General features: G+C 47.3%; 1 protein-coding gene across 1 annotated transcript in view; it reads right to left on the bottom strand.

Annotated features, from left to right (window-relative positions):
• Positions 1 to 23,258, bottom strand: part of ints4 (integrator complex subunit 4) — a 72,242-nt gene that overhangs the window by 5,645 nt on the left and 43,339 nt on the right. Inside the window, exons 13-21 of the mRNA XM_052025682.1 lie at positions 20,046 to 20,161; positions 18,117 to 18,250; positions 16,224 to 16,381; positions 14,236 to 14,329; positions 11,949 to 12,029; positions 9,310 to 9,440; positions 8,201 to 8,260; positions 5,425 to 5,584; positions 1,239 to 1,382 (exon numbers count right to left, since the gene is read on the bottom strand). Of these exons, the coding sequence (XP_051881642.1) occupies positions 1,239 to 1,382; positions 5,425 to 5,584; positions 8,201 to 8,260; positions 9,310 to 9,440; positions 11,949 to 12,029; positions 14,236 to 14,329; positions 16,224 to 16,381; positions 18,117 to 18,250; positions 20,046 to 20,161 (1,078 nt within the window). The remainder of the gene's footprint in view (positions 1 to 1,238; positions 1,383 to 5,424; positions 5,585 to 8,200; positions 8,261 to 9,309; positions 9,441 to 11,948; positions 12,030 to 14,235; positions 14,330 to 16,223; positions 16,382 to 18,116; positions 18,251 to 20,045; positions 20,162 to 23,258) is intronic.

Genomic DNA, 23,258 nt, shown 5'->3' with positions numbered 1-23,258 from the left:
GAGCTTTCATAAATCATTGTATAAGTCATTGGTGAGACCAAATTTAGAATATTGTGTGCAGTTCTGGTTGCCGAACTACAGGAAGGATGTCAGTAAGATTGAAAGAGTGCAGAGGAGATTTACAAGAATGTTGCCGGGTCTTCAGGAGTTGAGTTACAGGGAAAGATTGAGCATGTTAGGACTTTATTCTTTGAGCAGAGAAGAATGAGGGGAGATATGATAGAGGTTTACAAAATGATGAGGGGCATAGACAGAGTTAATGCAAGTAGGCTCTTTCCACCTAGATGAGGAGAGATAAGTACGAGAGGACATGGCTTTAGGGTGAAAGGGGAAAGGTTTAGTGGGGAACATTAGAGGGAACTTCTTCACTCAAAGAGCGATGGGAATGTGGAATGGGCTGCCAGCTGATGTGGTAAATGCGGGCTCCCTCTTAACTTTTAAGAGTAAATTGGATAGATACATGGACGAGGGAGGTCTGGAGGGGTATGGGCTGGGGGCAGGTAAATGGGACTAGCAGAATAATGTTTCAGCACAGACTAGAAGGGCCAAATGGCCTGTTTTCTGTGCTGTAGTTTTTCTATGGTTTCTAGTAGAAGAGAAGGTGGGAGAGGGATGGGTAGGACAGAAGGAGTATCTGTGGTAGGGTGAGACCAAATGGATTAACGTGGCAGGCAGCTTGTGTTTCTTCAGTCTGTGTGATATGTTGTTAACAGCAAGGCCGCAGGACATGTCCAGCGGGCCAGGGCCATACTAATGGAGAGAGGAAAACTTCGGGAAAATATCACGGATGACTGACAGAAACTGCCTGTTCTGATAACAAATAGAAAAAAAGAGCGAGTTATCTAAAGTTGGAGAATTCAATATTGAGTCCTTCCCAGTTCTGACGGAAGGTCTAGGGCCTGAAACATTAGCTCTGTTTCTCTCTCCACAGATGCTGCCTGACTTGCTGAGTTTTTTCTTCTCTAAGTGGCAGAGAGGTTGAATTGTCTCCTGTCCCTGTACTGGTTTTAAATGATGCCGAACCACTGATATAAGTATGGCTGCTTCTAACACAGATGCCTCACTGATTGTGATTGAAGATCAAAATAAAACTGCAGATGCTGGCAATCTGAAACAAAAAGAGAATATCTGTTCTGATGGAGGGTCTTCGACCTGAAGCATTAACTCCAGATGCTGCCTGACCTGCTGAGTGTTTCCAGCATTGTTTACCCCAGCGACCACTGATTGTGATGACCTACCTGCACTTTAATAGTTGACTGAGGATCCTGCACATGTTCTAACGTGGCGTCGACATCTAAGGCAACCACCAGGCCAGACGTGAACCGCAGAGGGTTGTCGGACTCTCCGGTAGGCTCGATAATGGTCGCTGAAGCCTTATGCACCTATAAAAAGAAAGAATTGGGTTTGTTTTGCAAGCAGAAGACCCTCCTGCCACATCAAACTCCCTTCCAGAATGCCGCTCAAAGTCTGTCTAATTTTAAGAGGAGAGACAGGAGTCTGCAGATGCTGGAAATCTGGAGCAACACACAAAAGGTGGAGGAACTCAGCAGGTCAGACAGCATCTGTGGAGGGAAATGGAGAGTCGACGTTTCGGGTCGAGACCCTTCATCAGGACCGGAAATAAAGAGGGGAGATGGCCGGTATAAGGGGGGGGAGCGAGAGCAACAGCTTCCCCCCACTTTTTTTAATACTAGCCATCTCCCGTCTTTCTTTCCAGTCCTGATGAAGGGTCTCAACCCGAAATGTTGACTGTCCATTTCCTTCCATAGATGCTGCCTGACCCGCTGAGTTCCTCCAGGTCCTTTGTGTGTTGCTCGTTGAACAGTACAGCACAGGAACAGGCCCTTCTGCCCACAATGTTGTGCCGAAGTAATTAACAGTACTCAAATGCCCAACTACACTAATCCCTCTGCCTACACAATGTCCATATCCCTCCATCTCTGCACATCCACGTGCCTATCCAAGAGCCTCACGAACACCTCTATTGTATCTGCCTCCACCACTACCCCGGCAGCGCATTCCAGACACCCACCACCTCCTGTGTAAAAAAAAACTTGCCTCGCACAGCTCCATAGAACCATAGGACAATACAGCACAATATAGGCCCTTCGGCCCACCATGTTGTTCCGATTTAAATGGAATTCCACCCTCCCTCCCCACCATTGAGGACATCTTCAAGAGGTGGTGCCTCAAGAAGGCGGCATCCATCACTAAGGACCCTCACCATCCGGGACGTGCCCTCTTCTCATTACTACCATTGGGGAGGAGGTACAGGAGCCTGAAGACCCACACTCAACGATTCAATAACAGCTTCTTCCCCTCCGCCATCAGATTTCTGAACGATCCATAAACCCATGAACAACACTAGCTTGTTATTCCTCTTTTGCACTATTTATTTATTTTTGTAACCCATAGTAATTTTTATGTCTTGCACTGTACAGCTGCTGCCAAGCAACAAATTTCACAACAAGTCAGTGATAATAAACCTGATTCTGATAATCACACATAATGTGAGTCTAAAACATGTTATCTATAGTAATGCCCATTTTCTAGTGTGAGAGTGTGTTTTGTTGCACTGGCCAGCTCCTTTCAACTTTCCCCCTCTCACCTTAAATGCATGTGCTGTGGTACGAGACATTTCAACCCTGGGAAAAAGATACAGGTTGTCTACTCTATCTATGCCTCTCATAATCTTATAAATTTCTATCAGGTCTCCCCTCAGCCTCCGCTGCTCCAGAGAAAGCAACCCAAGTTTGTCCAACTTCTCCTTATAGCACCTGCCCTCTAATCCAGGCAGCATCCTGGTGAACCCCTACTGTACCCTGTCCAAAGCCTCCACAGCCTTCCTGTAATGGGGTGACCAGAATCGAAGGCAATTCCATTTTCTAATTTTAACCTCTCTATGAGAAGGCAGGTGGGAACTACTTTCACAGGATGGTACCTCTGACAGTGCAGCAGACTGTCAGAACTGTCTGGGAGTGTCAGTCTATCTCCCTGTGTACAGCTGTCGTCAGCACCATCTTCTGACCACCATTGCAGAGCGAACCAACATGACACCATCTGAAAGTCGCTCAACCAGTCAATGAAGATTCGATTACTACACGTCATATAGTTCAACTGTTAACTGGAGACTGACAGCAACTTCATCAGGTTAACTTTCAGCCTCCACATTTCCTTAGACAAGTGACTCAGCCTGCAAATCCTTTCCGAATCTCTCAATTTTGATGTTGTCCTTGTAAACCACTTCCACACCCTCTCCACAGAGATTTTATTGGAACTGGGTCACAGTGGTTACGTTACAGCACTCAGTGGCCGTGTCTAATTATCCAAAGAAACTAGTTCAAGTAATTTCAAATTCAGTTAATTAAATAAATTTGAAGACAATTATATAAAGTCTTGGTGAGACCGTACCTGGAGTATTATGTAAAGTTTTGGTCTCATTACTTAAAAAAAAGGGTGTATTTGGCACAGAAAGAGTGCAGCAAAGATTCACTGAAATGGAGACTGTAGATGCTGGAATCTGGAGCAACAAACAATCTGCTGGAGGAACTCTCTGCTACTCACTTCCCAGGGTTGTTAGTGATGGACGATAACCATCTTTGTGCATTGCCTGACCTTGCCATGCAATGCACAAAGTAAAAAATAAAATAAAATGATTAGGAGCCCGAGGGCACGTACCACCAGACAGCTTCTACCCCACGGTGATAAGACTATTGAACGGTTCCCTTATACAATGAGATGGACTCTGACCTCACGATCTACCTTGTTGTGACCTTGCACCTTATTGCACTGCACTTTCTCTGTAGCTGTGACACTTTACTCTGTACTGTTATTGTTTTTACCTGCACTACCTCAATGCACTCTGTACTAACCCAACGTAACTGCACTGTGTAATGATCTGTACGATCGGTTTGTAAGACAAGCTCTTCACTGTACCTTGGTACCAGTGACAATAATAAACCAATACCAATACACGGACATTGAATTCTACAACTTCCGGTAACCTTCTCCCCCTCTGTCCCTTTTCTCTCTCCTCCTGATCGACCCAGTTCCTCCCACACCCACCCCAGCCCCCATCACCCTGTTTCATCCCCCTCCCCCTCCCACTCCATCTGCCCGTCACCCACACACCCCTCCCATTGGGTCCCCTCCCCCTCCACTGTTCCCATCTGCCCTCCCCACCTCCCTTATTTGGTTCCGTGCTCCACCTTCCTCTCCTATCAGATCCCACCATCTGCAGCCCTCTGTCACCTCCACCCCTCACCTCCCGGCCTCTGTCGCTATCTCCACTCCCCCTATCACCCCTCCTCACCTGGATCACCTGCCAGCTCTTGCTCCACCCCTTCCCCTCACCTCTTTATACCGGCCATCTCCCCTCTATCTTTCAGTCCAGACGTAAGGTCTCAACTCAATATGTCAACTGTCCATTCCCCCCCACAGATGCTGCCTGGCCCGCTGAGTTCCTCCAACAGTTTGTATGTTGCTCTAAAGGAAAAATACGGCTAGGCTACCCGTGCACAGCATTCCATGAGTGGTCAAACTGAAGTATGATCCAAGCTTTTCTACATTTCTCTCTTCAAAAATAAACACTGGTGCTTAGTTCATCACTCATGATGTGGTCCATGTCACCACTTTCAGTGAGTTCCTGTTTGTGTTCTCCGAGATTTCTTTGCTCCCTACTCCATTTAGATGTTTGGTACCCAAGTGACTTGAGCTTTGTTAGAGAACCTTTGTATGAAATCTTCCTCCATCTTCCAATCTACCCCTCCTCACCTGGATCCACCTATCGCTCACCAGTTCTTGCACCACCCCTTCCCCTCACCCTTTCATACTGGCTGTCAGAATAAAGGGACGTCCTTTTAAAACTGAGATGAGGAGGAACTTCTTCAGCCAGAGGTTGGTGAATCTGTGGAATTTGTTGCCACGGAGGGCTGTGGAGGCCAAGTCATTGGGTGTATTTAAGGCAGAGATTGATAGTTCCTTGATTGGTAAGGGGGGGGTGGGGGTTAAGGGTTGCTGGAGAATGGGGTTGGAATAAAAATCAGCCATGATTGAATGGCGGAGCAGACTCGATGGGCCGAATGTCCTAATTCTGCTCCTATATCTTATGGTCCTATTTCCCCTCTACGATCAGTCCAGATGAAGGGCCTCAACCCAAAACATTGACTGTCCATTTCCCTCCACAGATGCCGCCTGACCCGCTGAGTTCCTCCAGCAGTTTGTTTCTTGACTTGACCTTGTAAAAATATTTTGTACTCTCTCCTCATTTTTCTTCCCCGTATCTTTTCCAAAATTCTTTGCTTTGCTTCTCTGTCTAGTTATTGCTCATTGTGGAACCCGTAAACCCCCAGCCTTCGCCCTACCTCTCCACCCTCCCCTCCAATACCATCTTCATAATGCAATAGAAGCGTGAATGAATGGCACCTGCTCTGGTAGCTTCAACAGGACAAAGTTACTGTGCCGCAGAGTGGTCTGCAGAATTTTCACCATCTCCATGGGCTTGCAGGCCACAAGCCTGGGCATAACGTCCAGCAGCTTCTCCACAAAGCTCTCCTGCAAGTGCTGTAGCTCTGCCGCAAAGTACCTGGAAGAGCGATTGAAGGCAGGGTTAACGTGCAATGCGGAGGAACTTGGCACAAGACGGGCAAATCCACTAACTCTACCAAAAGGAATACAAGGAGTATGGAACGCCTGCTGTCCCAGAAGGGGAGAACAATCGGCCTTGCTGCAATCGATTCCCTGGATTTGGATCTGAATTTGCTGGAAGTTAGGAAAACGAGAAATGATCTTAGTGAAAAAGGCAGAAGATCCTGAGGGAGCACGATAAGGTAGATGTTGAGATGTTTCCACTAGCGGGAGAGTGTTAAGTATAGTTACTTAGCTACAAAGGATGTAGTCATAAGGTTAGGGGATCGTCAATTAAAACTGAGGTGCTTTGGAGTGGGTCTAATCTGAAAGCGTTCAAAGCATGGTGGGCTAAATAACTGCCTATGGTGAATCATTTTAACACCAAGCACTGAAGACAACCAAAGCTTCCCCAGCAATCCAGAATGAGATCAGCCACACCTTCGCAGGTCTGGGATGTATCTCACTGCCTGGTGACACAAGAGACTGCTAGATACTGGAACCTGGAACAACAGACCATCTGCTGGAGGAACTCAGCTGGTGCTGATGCAGGGTTGCAACCCGAAAAGGGCTGACAATTCCTTTCCTCCCACAGATGCTGTTTGACCCACTGAGTTCCTCCAGCAGATTGTTCGGTGCTAGGAACTTCTTCTATGGAAACCTCTACCTTAGAGGGTTGTAGAGGCTAGGTCACTGAGGGTACATAAAGATGAGATATCTTTACTAGTCACACTTATATTGAAACATACAGTGAAATGCATCTTTTGTGTAGAGTGTTCTGGGGGCAGCCCACAAGTGTCCCCACGATTCCAGCGCCAACATAGCATGTCCACAACTTCCTAACCCGTACGTCTTTTTGGAATGTGGGAGGAACCCGGAGGAAACCCACGCAGACACGGGGAGAATGTACAAACTCCTCGCAGACAGTGGCCAGAGTTGAACCCAGGTCGCTGGCGCTGTAATTGCATTATACTAACTGCTACACTATTGTGCCTGCCCACGGAAGTAGATGCATTTTTGAAAAATTAGGGAACTGAGGGCTATGGAGGACCAGCACAGAAGAGGAGATGAGAAGGGGAAGGGGAGGTGAAGGCGAAGGCGGGGGGGGGGGGCGGGAAGGGGAGGGGAGAGAGGGGGCAGTAGGGATGGGAGAGGAGAGGTTAAAGATCACAGCTAAGAGGAAAAGTGGATAAAACAAAGAAATAAAAAAGTGAGCATCAGGTAGAGAGAAAGCGAGAAAGGAAATGAGCCACAGGCACTGAGGAAAGTCTTAGACTTCCAGCAAGGAAGAATTTCACACAGCTGATGCCATGACTTGGCTGAGTGCTACTTGTTGACATCACTGTGCCTACCCGGGATGTCAAACGTGCCTGTCTATCATGGTCATGGGAGACTTGGAACAGATCTCTTGAAGCTTTCCATTGGCGCACAGTTTTTGTTAAAATTCAATGGTATGGTTATCGAAGGCATTGTTAAATATGTCAGAATTTTTATGGAAGTTTTCTCGCAACTTCAGGATATACAAATGCATTTTGCAGCCAATGGAATTCAATTGAAATATAGGCACTGTTCTAAAGAAGAAACCATAAGAGGCCAGGCTCATAAAGAATGCGAGAATAACTAAGAGCCTTGGTTTAATAATTTATCTGAGAGAAAGCATTTTCAACACTGCAGTCCTCAGCACTGCACTGAAACATCAGCCTTGGTATCTGTGCTCAATTGTCCAGGGTGGGGCTTGAACCCTCAACCTCCCGAGTCCATGGGGAGACTGCCACATTGAGCGTGCCTCCTTTCTTGAGTGGCATCAGTAAACTGGTTGGGTTTTTACAATAATCTCCAAACCTCATAGTCCCCTACGGGTCAGCGGTGGAAAGGGTGAGCAGCTTTAAGTTTCTGGGCGTCAACATCTCGAAGGATTTATCCTGGGCTGAACACATTGATACAATCATGAAGAGAGCATGCCAGTGGGTTTACTTCGTTAGCAGTTTGAGAAGATTCGATACGTCAACAAAGATTCTTCCAAATTTCTACAGATGTACAGTGGAGAGCATTCTGACTGGTTGCATTACTGCCTGGTTGCATTACTGCCTGGTATGGAGCCTCCAATGCACAGGATCGCAAGAGGCTGCAGAGGGTTGTAGACTCAGCCAGTTCCATCACGGGCACAATCCTCCCCACCATCGAGGACATCTTCAAGAGGTGGTGCCTCAAGAAGGCAGCATCCATCACTAAGGACCCTCACCACCTGGGACACGCCCTCTTCATGTTACTGCCATTGAGGAGGAGGTACAGGAGCCTGAAGGCCCACGTTCAACGATTCAGGAACAACTTCTTCCCCTCCACCATCAGATTTGGGAACGGTCCATGAACACTACCTCGTTACTCCTTTTTTGTTGCACTACTTATTTTGTAATTTACAGTAATTTTATGTCTTTGCACTGTACTGCTTCTCCAAAATAACAAATTTCACACCATACAAGACGAGTGATAATAAACCTGATTCTGATTCAATTATGTTTACTCCCTAAAATCCACTGGTACCTTATTCTGATTCTCAAGCTGAGGAAGTGGTTACCTGGGGAACATCTCGAGCTCCTGCAGAAACTTCTCGCACATGTTTATCAGCGTTTCCATCCTGAAACAAACAAGACGGACAGTAAGAGGTGGGACTTTACAACGTTTCTACCCATGAGCTGGTTGGTGCGCTGTCCACGTGAGCAGAATGGGAACAGCAAGATCTCACAAGGGCCAGCGAATGGTACTGGTTGAGGGAGGATTGCTGGTCAGACAAAAGGAAGTCGACTTCATGCATCCCAGGATCATTGTATTTACCACAGAGGAGGCCAGCCAGCCCAGAGTGCCTGTGCCAGTTGAAGAAGATCTCCTCAACCTAATCACACCTTCCAACACTTGGTCCATGGTTCCCCAACTCACAGCTCCAGGAATTATTTAAATGTGACTCTATTCTCTTTGTAGATCGCGGTCCCAGAACTTCACCGCCCTCCAGCTGAGAAAGATTCTCCCCAGTCCACCCCACTTCCACCTCTTTCTCCGCTCAGCCAGGTTGTCCAGCCTACTTCCATATTTCCTTACAACACAGAGAGAGACTCTGCCCATTAAGTCTCCATCAGCTCGTAGAACAATGCCATTCTTCAACTAAGGGTTCAGGTGAATCTCGTCGCTCTAAGGTGAGAGGGGGAAGATTTAAAAAGGGAGTGGAAGGGACATCCTCTTCACATAGAGGGTGGTGGGTATGGAGAACGAGCTGCCAGAGGAAGTGGTTGAGGTGGGTACAATAACATTTAAAAGACACTTGGACAGGTACACGTGTAGGAAAGGTTTAGAGGGATATGGGCCAAACGCTGGCAAATGGGACCAGCTTAGATGGGCATCTTGATCAGCATGGATGAGTTGGGCAAAGGGCCTGTTCCCTGCTGTATAACTATCACTCCATCCCATACCAGCCCCAACAATGTGCAGTGTGAGGTGGGACGAGAGAGACTGGGAGCAGCAATAACAAAGGCAACCTCAGCTATTTGGTGTGTATCTGTTTTGCACAGGCAATGCGGTTCTTTGGATCTGTGTCACTGCCTCAACCAGCCCTTGGTTCTATGTTTCTGACTCACTCTGCACACAGTGAGACCACTCAACTGGCACTGTGAACGTTGGCAGCGGGTTCCTCACCCTCGGGTGGTGCGAGCCGTCAGTATGAGCTGCAGCGCCTTGGCCTGAAGCCTCATGTGGTGGATGATGGCCACGTGTCTGCTCTCCAGGCCGCTGTACAGGAACTCCAGCTTGTATGTGTGCTCCATGATCTACAGGGAGAGACCGAGAGGGCGGGTCATACCAGTGCTGGCTGATGAAGACCACAGGAACAGAATTAGGCCATTCGGCCCATCGAATCTACTCCACATTCTATCATAGCTGATTTTTTTTTCATTTGTTACGGACTCAGTGAAAGTCCCTTAAGATAGAGAGTGTGTGTGTATGTGTGTGTGGGGCGTGCTTACGTCAATAGAAGATAAAGGACGTAATGACGTTGTTGAAGAAGTCAGAAGAAGAAGGAGAGAGAGAGAGATGAAGGGAGAGAGACACCAGCCTGCTTGTTTTCTCTATCGATGGATGAGAAACAATAACTGTGTTTGCCACTGAAACCCATGTATGGAAGTTGGAAGTAATCCGGTGGAGTTCACTTTGTTGCTGACCTGTAGAAGGAAACAGGTATTTGTGTGTGGACGACCACGATTCGGATGCTTTTCGGGGTGAGGAAGTCACTACCGAGTAAACACTGAAGTGTCGTTTGGGTTCCATCGTGGAACATTTGGATTTCGTATTTACTCTCTCTATGTTTTTCTACGTCTACGTCTTATCTTCAGACAACGGTGGTTGTTGAAGAAGCCTTGCTCATGTTTCACCTTATGGCTTGCGGAACTGAACTTTAAGAACCATTCCGGAACTGGGAGTTTTGGACTTTGCCACACCCCACACACACACGACGAGTTTAGTTTTGGGGTTAACGTTCGAGGTTTAACATTTTTGAATTCTAACATACTAACATTTTTTACTTTTTATTTTACGTATTATCATAAGTAGTAATTAATAAAATAGTTTTTAACACTGAATCATGCTCAGTGTGTTTCTTTTGTTGTTGGTTCGTGACACATTTCTCAACCCCATTCTCCCTGTAACCCTTAACCCCCCTTACCAATCAAGAACCTATCGATCTCTTCCTTTAAATACACCAATGACTTGGCCTCCACAGCCCTCTGTGGCCACGAATTCCACAGATTCGCCACCCTCTGGCTGAAGAAATTCCTCCTCATCTCAGTTCTGAAGGACGCCCCCTTATTCACTCTCACGTCCATGAACCCCCACCCCCAGAAAATAATTCTCCTACTGCCCACACACCCAGACTCAGGAGTATATTACAGAACCCATCAGCCTGCCAGTGTGTCTCTGAGATGGAGAAAACTAGAGCACTTGGGAGGAAAAATCCACACAGTCACAGGGAGAATGTACAAACTCCACAAAGACAGCGCCAGAGGTCAAGATTGAACCGGGGTCACTGAAGCTGTGAGAGCTCTGCCCACTGCTCCAATCTGCTGGTTTATTAGGCAAACTGGATTTCTTAACATCTTTCACAGATTGGTCCTCTAGCATTTTACAGACAATAAAGCTTTATATTTTACTGGAAACACCAGAGGCTGCAGATGCTGGAAACTGGGGCAACACACAATCTGCTGGAGGAACTCAGTGGGTCGAGCAGCATCTGTGGGGGGAAAGTAACTGGTGACATTTTGGGTCGAGACCCTGCATTAGGACTGAGAGTGGAGGGGGATTATAGCTAATATAAACAGGGGAGGAGAAACTGTAGGAAAGCTACGTGGTTACAGGGATAGTGTGTAAACTTCACACAGACAGCACCAGAGGTTGGGATCGAACATCCACTTGCCTGGATGAGTGCAGCTTCAAGAACTCTCGAGAAGCTTGACACCATACAGGACAATGACAGCCCGTTTGATAGGCACCCCATCCACAACCAGTCACTCACTCCACCACCGACGGACAGTCATCAGTGTGTACCATCTACGGGAGGCACTGCAGCAACTCACCAAGACTCCTTAGACAGCACCTTCCAAACCCACCACCTCCACCAGCTAGAAGGACAAGGGCAACAATACCACAGGGAACACCACCCCCTGGAAGTTGCCTCCAAGCCACACACCATCCTGACTTGGAAATATATCGCCATTCCTTCATCGTCATTGGGTCTAAATCCTGGAACTCCCTCCCCAGTAGCACTGGAAATGGAATTGGTTTATTGTTGTCACATGTACTGAAGACAGTGAAAAACTTGTCTTGCATACCATTCGTACAGATCAATTCATTACATAGTGCATTGAGGTAGTACAGGGTAAAAACAATAACAGAATGCAGAGTAAAGTGTCACAGCTACAGACAAAGTGCAGTGCAGGCAGATAATAAGGTGCAAGGTCATAATGAGGTAGATTGTGAGGTCAAGAGTCCATCTGATCGTACTAGGGAACTGTTCAATAGTCTTATTTATAACAGTGGGATAGAAGCTGTCCTTGTGGGTACACCAACACCTCAAGAACTGCTGTGGTTCAAGAAGGCAGCTCACCCCACCTTCTCCAGGGCAACTAGGAATGGGCAACTAAACACTGGCTCAGTGTGTGAAGCCTACATCCCGAGTGAATATTATGGAAAATAATATGGGTAGCTGGAGGTCTGAGGCAGCAGCACCACCCGCTGCACCACTATGCTTCCAGTGCGCCGACTGGGTAGGTAAGGACACCACTCACCTGGTTGGCTGCAGAAGCTGCCATGACATTCTGTTTGAGGTACAGTGGAGCAGCCACGTTCCACAGCTTCTCCTGAAGAGACTGCAAAGAAAATAACACTTTGTTTCAGTTCCTGCTTCCTTGAGAGATGCTGTACATACTTCCGTGTCTGTCATCAGCAAATCACACACTTCAACCCTGCTTGCAATAGCCTCAATGAATGAAGTTCTCCCCGTCTGAGACTGACTGACAGAGAGGAATGGAGCTGGCTTGATCCCTTGGGGAACCACTTTAACCCACCTCACGGCTGGGAATCTGACGGAACTCTGGTTTAGTAACTGGCCAGTTACTGTAGGTCGGGTAGGGACACTAGACAGAAGTACACCCAATCCTGTTAGCTTCCCGATGGACGGTGGAACAGCTGATGGGTAATTGTACGGGTTAGGAAGTTGTAGGCATGTTATGTTGGTGCCAGAAGTGTGGCGACACTTGTGGGCTGCCCCCAGAACACTCTATGCAAAAGATGCATTTCACTGTGTTTCGTTGTACATGTGACTAATAAAGATACCTTATCTTATTACCTCCAACATCTTGTCGACAAAGATATCATACAGGCAGTGGACTAAAGGTGGAAGAAATCTCTACCTGCTCACAACCCATACAGGCACCCTCAGACACCGCCCACCACTCAAATGGAGTACAGGAATTAAAGAATGCCTGATAGAAGCAGGAAGAGTCCACACTACCCCTGCCTGTTCTGCCATCAATAAGATCACAGCTAGCGCCGTGTCTCAGGTCTGCTTCTTGTCTGACCTTCACATCCCTTGTCCCCAAAAATCCATCAACCACAGCTTCTAATCTGCACATCATCAGGCTGAGGCAGAGAATTCCAGAGACTCCTAATCTGAGAAAAGAAATTTACCTTCATGTCCTAAATAGTTGACACCCTTATCTCCTAGTTTGGAACTCTCCACCCAAGGAAGCCAGCCTCTCAGTGTCTCCCCAACAATCCGACTCAGAAGCTTTCATGCCTCAATGAGATCAGCTCTCATTCTTCTAACCTCCTATGTTGGCCAAGCGTCTTTAAGCTATGCTTGAAGAGCAAACCCTTCACCCAAGGAACCAACATGCAGGGGAACAGGAGGAGGAATCTCATCCTCTTAAGCTGGAACCATTCAATTCTTGACTGAGCTGTACATTAACTCCATTCACCCCTTATCCCAATTGAAATCTCTGTTACAGATGGTCACTGAGCTACAAGGACGTCATTGAGCTGGAGAGGGTGCAGAAAAGATTCACAAGGATGTTACCGGGACTGGAGGGCTTGATTTACAAGGAAAGATGATAGGCTGCTGACTGGAGCTTAGAAGGCTGAGGGATGACCTTATGGTAGATATGAAATCACTAAGGGCATTGATAAGGTGAATGGTCACAGTGTTTTCCCAGGATACGGGTCCAAAACTAGAGGGGCATAGGTTTAAGGTGAGAGGGGAAACATTTAAAGGGGACCTGAGGGGTAAGTTTTTCCACACAGTGGGTGGTGGGTATATGGAACGAGCTGCCGTAGGAAGTGGTACAGGCCGGGTACAATTACAGCGTTTTAAAAGAGTTTAGACGTATACATGGATAGGAAAGGTTTAGAGGGACATGGGCCAATTGCAGGCAAATGTGAATAACTCAGATAGGCAACTAGGTTGGCATGAACAAGATGGACTGAAGGGCCTGATTCAGTGCTGTATATGTCTATGACTCAATTTAGCTCACCTACTCAGGAACACTCTCCAACCTGACCATTGTACACGACCTAAAAGTCACTGCATGCGTCCTTGTATGAAAAAGAAATCCATGGCACAGTACTGAGTCTCTTGATCTTTTAATCAGTTTGAACCGAAGCCTCCTGATGGACAGAGCATGGAAGGAGGCCATTCAGTCCACTGTTCTTGTGCTGGCTCTTGGAAAGGTCATCCAAATAGCCCCACATCCTCTGCACATTCCCCAAAGTCCAGCAATATTTTTCCAGTAAATATCAAATCCAACCTCTGAACTACCTCCCCTTTGCAAGCATGGACACAACTCACTGCGTAAAATCTTCCCCCCAGATCTTCCGCAGAACAATCTGGGTCCTCCAGTAACCCATCTCCCTGGACTGCTGAAGTGGTTTCCTCATCACTTGGCTTAACTTGAAGGAAGCTACGTTTTCTATGAGATTTATCCTGTGCAATGCATATTGTTTCCTCAGCTACCAAGGTAGAAAGCCTGTGAGAGGAAAGCAGGGCTGGGACAGAGGAGTACTGCACAAACACCTTACCTTCATGAGGAGGAGCTGGCACTGCAAGTATGTGGCTGAAAACTCTGCTATCCCTGCCAACTCTGGCTGCAGCTCTCCTAGTCTCTGCAGGTCACTGGATTCGGAAGAAAGATTAAGGAAAAATGCTTGAGGTACAAGCTCCATCTGATGCAAATTAATGACAACCTGCGCTGAGTTTCAACACTTCACCAAAACCTCTTTCACCCCTCCTCAGTCCACCAATCACCTCGGACACCTGTCTCACCACTCCCCCTCTCCCCTTTACACCGGCCATCTCCCCTTTCCATCTCAGGCCTGATGCAGGGTTTCAACCCGAAATGTCAACAGTTCCATTCCGCCCACCCCCAGATGCTGTTCGACCTGCTGAGCTCCTCCAGCAGATTGTGCATAGTTTCCAGCGTCTGCAGTCTCTTGAGTCAGGCAGTGAGATACATCCCAGACCTGTGAAGAAATGGCTGATCTCATTCAGGATTGCTGGGGAAGAAGTTGTATTCAGTGCCTGGTGTTAAAATGATTCACCACAGGTGGTTTTTTGACCCAGCAGAATCAGATTTATTATCACTGTCTTATAGAGTCACAGAGCACTACATCACAGAAACAGGCTCTTCAGCCCATCTAGTCCATGCCAACCTGATATTCTGCCTAGTTCCATCTACCTGCACCCAGACTACATTCCTCCAAACCCCTCCCATCCAAGTACCTATCCAAACCTCTCTTAAATGCTACAATTGAACCCGCATCTACCACTTCTGCTGGCAGCTTGTTCCACACCCTCACCACCCTCTGAGTGAAGAAGTTCCCCCTCAGATTCCCCCTATATATTTCACCCTTCACCCCTAAACCTATGTCCTCTAGTTCTAGTCTCACCCAACCTTAGGGAAAAAAGCCTGCATGCATTCACCCTATCTATACCCCTCATAATTTTGTATACCTCTATAGGATGTCCCCTCATTCTCCTGCACTCCAGAAAATAAAATCTTATTTATTCCCTGGAGTGCAGGAGTATGAGTTATGACATGAAGTGTGTTGTTTTGTGGCAGCAGTACAGTGCAAAGACAAAATTACTATAAATTACAAAATAAACAGAGTACAAAAAAACCCACAACAATGAGATAATGTTCACGGGTTTATGGACCGTTCAGAAATCTGATGGCGGAGGGGAAGAAGCTGTTCCTGAATCATTGAGTGTGGGTCTTCAGGCTCCTGTACCTCCTCCCCGATGGTAGTAACAAGAAGAGGGCATGTCCCGGATGGTGAGGGTCCTCAGTGATGGATGCCACCTTCTTGAGGCACGGCCCCTTGAAGATGTCCTCGATGGTGGGGAGGGTTGTGCCCGTGATGGAGCTGGCTGAGTTTCGAGCGTTGCTTTGGAAGTTTTCAGATTAGACCCATTCCTTGCTTGTAGAGTCATACAGCACAGGAACAGGCCCTTTCATCACATTTCCATTGATATTAATCCCATTTCGCAGCACTGGCCCAGAACCTTCCCGGCCTTGGCAATTCAAGTGTTCACCTAAATACTTTGTTGTGAGAGTATCTGCCTCCACCACTCCCCCTCAGGCAATGCATTCCAGACTCCAACCACCCTCTGAGTGAAAACAATCTTCCTCAAGTCCCCTCTAAATCTGTAAAGTAAGAAGCTAGGAATCCAGGGAGCTACCCTACTGATGTGTTTTAATGCTTTAATTTGACCATGGCATCTGGAGTCAAAGCCAGTATCAATAAGTTGACCTGAAACTACTGAATAGAGACACTCCTGGTTCAGGGACATCCTTTAGGGAATAAACTCTACTGCTTGCCGTGGTCCATGTGTGAATCCTGACCCAAAGCAACCAAATCTGAAAGGTCCCCAGCAGCTCACTTAGTTCAAGCCTCAATGAGGGACAGTCATGAAATGTTGACAACTGCATTCAGTGGAAGACAAAAAAATAAAACGTCACAGTGATCCAACCAAACAGCAGAGAAAGGCCCCTCACTGCAACGCTTACCGAATTGTTAGCTTCAGGAGGTCCTGAGCTCCTTGAGTGTCCAGATGTTGGATAGTCTGAGCCCGGTCAAGGCTTTGCTGTACAAAATGCCGGGATGAGTCCTCGTTCAATGCATGGTTGGAAGAATCTGAGACTGACACCATCTTCCTGCCCGGCAGCTGCAAACACAAAGCACAGCACTGGAAACAGCCAATTTCCCATCCAACTAAACCTGCCATGGACTTCCAAGGCAGAGAACATGAAAGGAAAGCAACCTCTGAGAAAGTAAGTTTCTTTCTGTCTCCTTCCTGAAAGCCCAAACTTTCATTCTGACCCTAGCTCAAGGAAACAGCCTTCCAACAGCTGTCTCCAATCTTTACACGCCTCAATCTGCCTCTCTTCTTTCTCTCTCTCTCTCTCTCTCTGTTTGCCTCCATCTTTTATCCACCTGCCACCATCTCCTAAATCCACCACCTCCCCTCCCCGGCACTACCTGTCTGTCATCTTTCACCCCTCCTCCGTCCACCAATCACCTGTCTCACCACTCCCCCTCTCCTCTTCACACTGGCTATCTCCCCCTCCTCAGTCCTGATGCAGGGTTTTGACCCGAAATGTCGACAGTTCCTCCCCTACCCCCCCCCCCCACCCCCACCGATGCTGTGTGTTGCTCCAGATTCCAGCATCTGCAGTCTTTTTGTATCTCTTCCAACATCTATCCTGTCCAATCCTCTCAGAAGCCTAATACTCCAATAAACTGTAGTGAGTATGGGTCAACCCTACTTGCTGATGGCCACAACTCTAGCCCTTACCCTCCTTTACCTGGCTCTGTCTGCCTGTCATCCTTCACAACTCCCTATCCACCAATTACTTACTAGAGCAGGTCTCACCACTCCTCCTCTCCTCCTCACATCAGTTACCTTCCCTCCTCCCTCAGTCCTGATGCAGGGTCTTGACCCGAAACGTCAATAATTCCTTCCCCCACAGATGGTATTGGACCCATTGAGTTAGAGTCACACAGCATGGAAACAGGCCCTTCAGCCCAAATCGTTCACGCTGTGTTACTAGTCCCATCTGCCCACGTTTGGCCCACAGCCCTCCGAACCTCTCCTATCCATGTACTTATCTAGATGGCTTTTAAACGTTGCTAATGTGCCCTCCTCAGCCACTATTTCTAGCAGCTCATTCCAAATACACACCACCCTTTGCGTGAAGAAGCTGCCCCTGATGTTCCCTTTAAATCTCTCGCCTCTGATCTTAAACCTAAGCCCTCTTGTTTTTAGCTCCCCCTCCCTAAGGAAAAAGACTGTGTGCTTTCACCCTGTCTATGCCCCTCATGAACTTGTATACCTCAATCAGGTCACCCTTCAATCTCCAATATTCCTGGGAATAAAGTCCTAGTCTACACAACCTCTCCTTGTAACTCAGGCCCCCAAGTCCAGGCAACATCCTGGTAAATCTTCTCTGTACTCTTTCTAGTAGTAACATCATTTCTATAACAGGGTGAACAGAACTGTACAGTATTCCAAGTGTGGCCGCACCAGTGTCTTATATTTTAACATAACTTCCCAACTCCTACACTCTGTGCCCTGACTGATGAAGGTCAGTGTGCCAAACGCCTTCTTCATTAACCCTGTCTACCTGTGATGCTGCTTTCAGTGAACTACGTACTTGCCCTCCCAGGTCTCTCTATTCCTCCAGCAGATTGTTTGTTGCAACATTTCCCTCACCGTCACTGGGTCCTGAACTCCCTCCCCTACAACACCGTGAGAGCACCTTCATCAGAAGGCCTCACCACATCTTCTGGAGGGCAATTATGAAGGGGAGATAAATGCTGGTCATACCTGTGATGCTCACATTGCAGAAAGGAACAGAGTAAACTTGCCACGATTTACATGTGCTGCAGTTTCCTCTTACCTGTAACGGTGGCACCAGATCTGACAGGCTGTCACGCAGGTAGGCGTAATGTCGAAATGTGTGGTCTGAGAAGAGTGCGGACATAGTGGGGCAGGTCTTGGCAGCGTTGAACACCAAAACTAGCACTGCAATGTCTAGTACAATCGGAGTTAAGAAACATTAGCTGACTGTCTTTAACAGTGTCCAAACAGGAGGGAAGTAAACCTCTGTCCAGTAGGATCATTTACACACACCGTTGTTCATAAACGTTCCCACAATCATGTGTTTACGAGGGTAGAAATGTGAGAATCTGAGTTTTTTTCCCTAGAACTTGGGTAATGGGGCAACAGAGGGTGGGCAGCCAAGTTGTGCAGTGGGTAGAGCAGCACTCAAGCGACCCTGGGTTCACTCCTGACCTCGGGCACTGCCTACATGGAGTTTGCACGTTCTCCCTGTGACTGTGTGGGTTTCCCCCGGGTGCTCTGGTTTCCTTCCACATCCCAGAGACGTGCAGGTTGGCATGTTAATCAGCCTGGTGTGCGAGTGAGGTGTAGACTCTGGGGGAAGTTGATGAGAGTGTGGGGAGAACATAGTGGGATTAGTCCAGGTGGGTGCTTGGTGTCAGTGAGGACTTGATGGGCCTATTTCTGTGCTGTATGACTCTTTGACACCACACATATGTGTCACCCTGTCATCCTTATGCCTGTAGAATGTGTGTGGGGGGGGGGGGGGGGGGTGGGGGGGGGAGGGAGGAATGAAAGCAATTTAGCGAATGGCAGGATTAGTGTAAAAATAAGAGCTTGTGGTGGGAATGGACTCAGTGGGACAAAGGGCCCATCTCTGTATCACTATAACCATGACAACCTGTGGATTATCAAGGTGCTTCGTGAGGTTTTGGGGAATCTAGGAGGTGGTGATGAATCTCTGGGAGTAGAAGTAACAAGACTGCACATAACTGCCAGTCCCACTGACTTTGGAAAAGCAAAGAGTTACCTGCTCAACCTCAGCACGTCACAGTGAACCTCAGAACCTATTACCTTTTTTAAAAACATAGACACTGTTGTAATGTAGACAACAAACGAGACAATTTAGGCAGAGTGATAGCAACAATAGACTCACATTGTTTCAGAACATAGAACAGTATAGCACAGGAACAGGCCCTTCAGCCCACAATGTCTGTGCCGACCATGATGCCAAATTGAACTAAACCTCTTCTGCCTGCACATGATCCATCTCCCTCCGTTCCCTGCATGTCCGTGTGTCAATCTAAAAGCCACTATCATATCTGCTTCACCACCATCCCTGGCAACCCGTTCCAGTCACCCACCACTCTCTGTGTAAAAAAACTTGCCCCACACATCCCTTTAAACTTCCCCCCTCTCATCTTAAAGCTATGCCCTCTAGTATTTGACATTTCTACCCTGGAGAAAAGACCCTGATTGTCTACTCTATCCACTTCCCCTCAAAATTTTGTAAATTTCTATCAGGTCTCCCCTCAGCCTTTGACGCTCCAGAGAAAACAACCCAAGTTTGTCCAACCTCTGCTTATAGCTCTTGCCCTCTAATCCAGGCAGCATCCTGGTGAATCTCTTCTGCACCCTCTCCAAAGCCTCCACATCCTTCCTGTAATGGGGCGACCAGAACTGCACACAATACTCCAAGAGTGGCCTAACTAAAGTTTTGTTAGTGACGAAGGCCAAGGACACAGTGTGGCAGTTCTTGGCGCTGTTGACCACCGGAACTAGTACAGCAATTTGCCGTGCTCAATATTTTCTGTACTAGATACTTGTCTACACTCTCCTGTTTTGTTTTGGAATACTGGCCTGAGTGGCCCTTTTTGTTTTAAACATTCCTTCTGAGTAAATAGAGGACATCATCTATTTTTTGCAACATTAAGCCGTGTACTATGAGAGAAACAACTCTCAGTTCTAATCATCATTAGACAGATACAAGCTGGGTCATCCATGTCTGGCTCAGGAGTGTCAAAGTAAGGGTGTGTGCTCAGCAGTTCAGGAACCAGAGGCAATACCAGGGTGGGATGCCTGCTCCCCAGGTACTTGAGGCATCTAGGAAGAGGAAAAATTCAGTCAAATCCATTGAAGGTTTCAATCAAATCACGAGCAGAAGTACTGCTGACACATCACAGTACCAACAATCACACTGCACCAGACACCATTCAGCTCAACCTCTTGCACCAGCTTTTTAAAGTATCTATCCAATTACTTACCATAGAATCATAGAACACTACAGCACAGAAAACAGGCCATTCGGCCCTTCTAGTCTGTGCTGAAACTTTATTTCGCTAGTCCCATCTACCGGCACCCAGTCTATAACCCTTCAGACCTCTCCCGTCCACATATCTACCCAATTTATTCTTAAAACTTAAGAGTGAGCCCGCATTTACCACGTCAGATGGCAGCCTGTTCCACACTCCCACCACCCTCTGAGTGAAGAAGTTCCCTCTAATGTTCCCCTTAAACCTTTCCCCTTTCACCCTAAAGCCATGTCCTCTTGTACTTATCTCTCCTAATCTAGGTGGAACGAGCCCACTCACATTTACTCTGTCTATACCCCTCATAATTTTGTAAACCTATATCAGATCTCCCCTCATTGTTCTGCGCTCCAAGGAATAAAGTCCTAACCAGTTCAATCTTTCCCTGTAACTCTTCTACCTTCTCCTTGCTTCCCCTGGCCGCCCCCCCCCCCCCCGCCCCCCCCCCCCCCCCCCCCCCCCCCCCCCCCCCCCCCCCCCGTTACAAACGCAAGCACACCCAGCCCCTGCGGTGTTTCCAGGAGCATGCTGCTACCTCACAGCACCAGGGATCTGGGACCTCAGGCGCTGTCTGCGTGGAGACAAGACGCTCTCCCTGTGACCACATGGGTTTCCTCCCTGGGTCCTCCCATTTCCTCCCACATCCCAAACACACGCAGGTGGGTAGGTGAATTAGACGCTGTAAGTTACCCGTAGTGTAGGTAGATGGTAGGAGAATTGGGGGGGGGGGGGGGGGGGGGGGGGGGGCAGTTGGTAAGCAACTGAGGGTCACGCAAGAACACAAGACAATGGGAACAGGAATAGGCCACTCAAGTCTTCCCCGCCATTCAGTATGATCATGGCTGATCGACTCCAGGTCTCCTCGTCCCCTCTGTGCCAGTTCCCCACAGCCCTCAATTCCCTGATCTTTCAAACATTTATCAATATCCTGTTTTAAGGACCTCTTGTGATTTAGCCTCCACAAACCTCTGGGGTCAAGAATTCCAGAGATTCACCATACTTTGAGAGAAGAAACTCCAATACACTTCAGTTTTAAATGATTGGCTCCTTATCTTACAACTACCTTCAACTCTCCCACTAGTGGAAACATCTGCCCTGTCAAGTCCCCTTAGGATCTTCTATGTTTCAACAAGATCACCCTCATTCTTCTAAACTTCAAAGAATATAAGTGGACTCTTGACCTCACAATCTACCTCATTACGACCTTGCACCTTATTGTCTGCCTGCACTGCGCTTTCTCTGTAACTGTAACACTTTATTCTGCATTCTGTTATTGTTTTACCTTGTACTACCTCAATGCACTGTTGTAGTGAAATGATCTGTATGAACAGTATGTAAGACAAGTTCTTCACTGTACCTCGGTACAAGTGACAATAATAAACCAATTCCAATTCTAACTTTTTTTTAAGCTGTTGATGATACAACAGCCCTCCCATTCCAGGAGTTAGCCTGGTGAACCTCTTCTGGACCATCTCCAATGCCAGCATCTCCTTTCTTAAATAAGGATACCAAAACCAGTCACAGTAATCCAGGTGTGGCCTCATTAATACTCTGTACAGGGAAGTAAATGGGGGAGGGATAGTTTCAGAGCTGGCGTAGACCTGAATAGGTCTTTTGTGTTGCAAGGAAGTATCATGTGACTGTGTACCTGCCACGACCTATTTTGCACTCCTTCTACCAATTTCACATGAACACAGATCAAACGCCACCTCCAGGGTGTTACAGATTTCTAACACCCTGTGAATACGTGTTTCTTAACTACACAAGACTGCAAGAAATTGCAGTGAGGTGTGGACACAGCCCAGTGAATCACACAAACCAGCCTCCCCTCCATGGACTCTGTCTACACTTCTCACTGCCTTTGGAAAGCAGCCAACATAATCAAAGACCCCACCCACCCCAGACATTCTCTCTTCTCCCCCCTCCCATCGGGCAGAAGATACAAAAAACTTGAGAACACACACCACCAGGCTCACAGACCGCTTCTATTCTGCTGTTATTAGACTCTTGAATGGACCTCTTGTGTTGATGAGGCTCTACGGGGCACTAGTGAGGCCTTATTTGGAATATTGTGCGCAGTTTTGGGCCCCACATCTTAGGAAGGATGTGTTGACGTTGGAGAGGGTTCAAAGGAGATTTACGAGGATGATTCCAGGAATGAAAGGGCTTACGTATGAGGAGCGTTTGTCGGCTCTTGGACTGTACTCACTGAAGTACAGAAGAATGAGAGGGGACCTCATAGCGACATTTAAAATATTGATAGGAAAGGACAGAGTAAATGTGGCTAGGCTGTTTCCCTTGGTGGGTGAGTCCAGGACCAGAGGGCACAATCTTAGAATTAGAGGGTACAGTTTCAAAACAGAGATGAGGAAAAATTTCTTTAGCCAGAGGGTGGTGAATTTGTGGAACTCCTTGCCACGTACAGCAGTGAAGGCCAGATCAGTGGGGGCATTCAAGGAGGAGATAGATAGAAATCTAAATAGTCAGGATATCAAGGGATATGCGGATAAGGCCGGAAATTGTGATTAGAGTAGTTTTTTTCTTCTTTTTCTTCCCCCATTCCCCATTTCTCATTTCTATTTCCCTTTCTTTGGAGCAGACTCGATGGGCCGAATGGCCTGCTTCTGCTCCCTTGTCTTGTGATCTTGTGAATAAAGATTGATCCTCAATCTACCTCGTCAAGGCCCTTGCACTTTATTTGTTTATCTGCATTGCACTTTCCCTGTAGCTACGACACTATATTCTGCATTCTGTTTTGCTTTTCACTACCTCAATGTACTCATCTATGGAATGATCTGCTTGGATAGCATGCAAATGAAAGCTTTTCACTGTATCTCGCTATATGTGACAACAATAAACCAATACACTCATGAAAGGTCTGCCTCTATTCT

Source organism: Pristis pectinata, chromosome 11 (genome assembly GCF_009764475.1).
Source record: "Pristis pectinata isolate sPriPec2 chromosome 11, sPriPec2.1.pri, whole genome shotgun sequence".
Lineage (NCBI taxonomy): Eukaryota > Metazoa > Chordata > Chondrichthyes > Rhinopristiformes > Pristidae > Pristis > Pristis pectinata.
The sequence above is the reverse complement of the archived record's forward strand: the minus strand, read 5'-3'. Positions and strand labels throughout refer to the sequence as shown.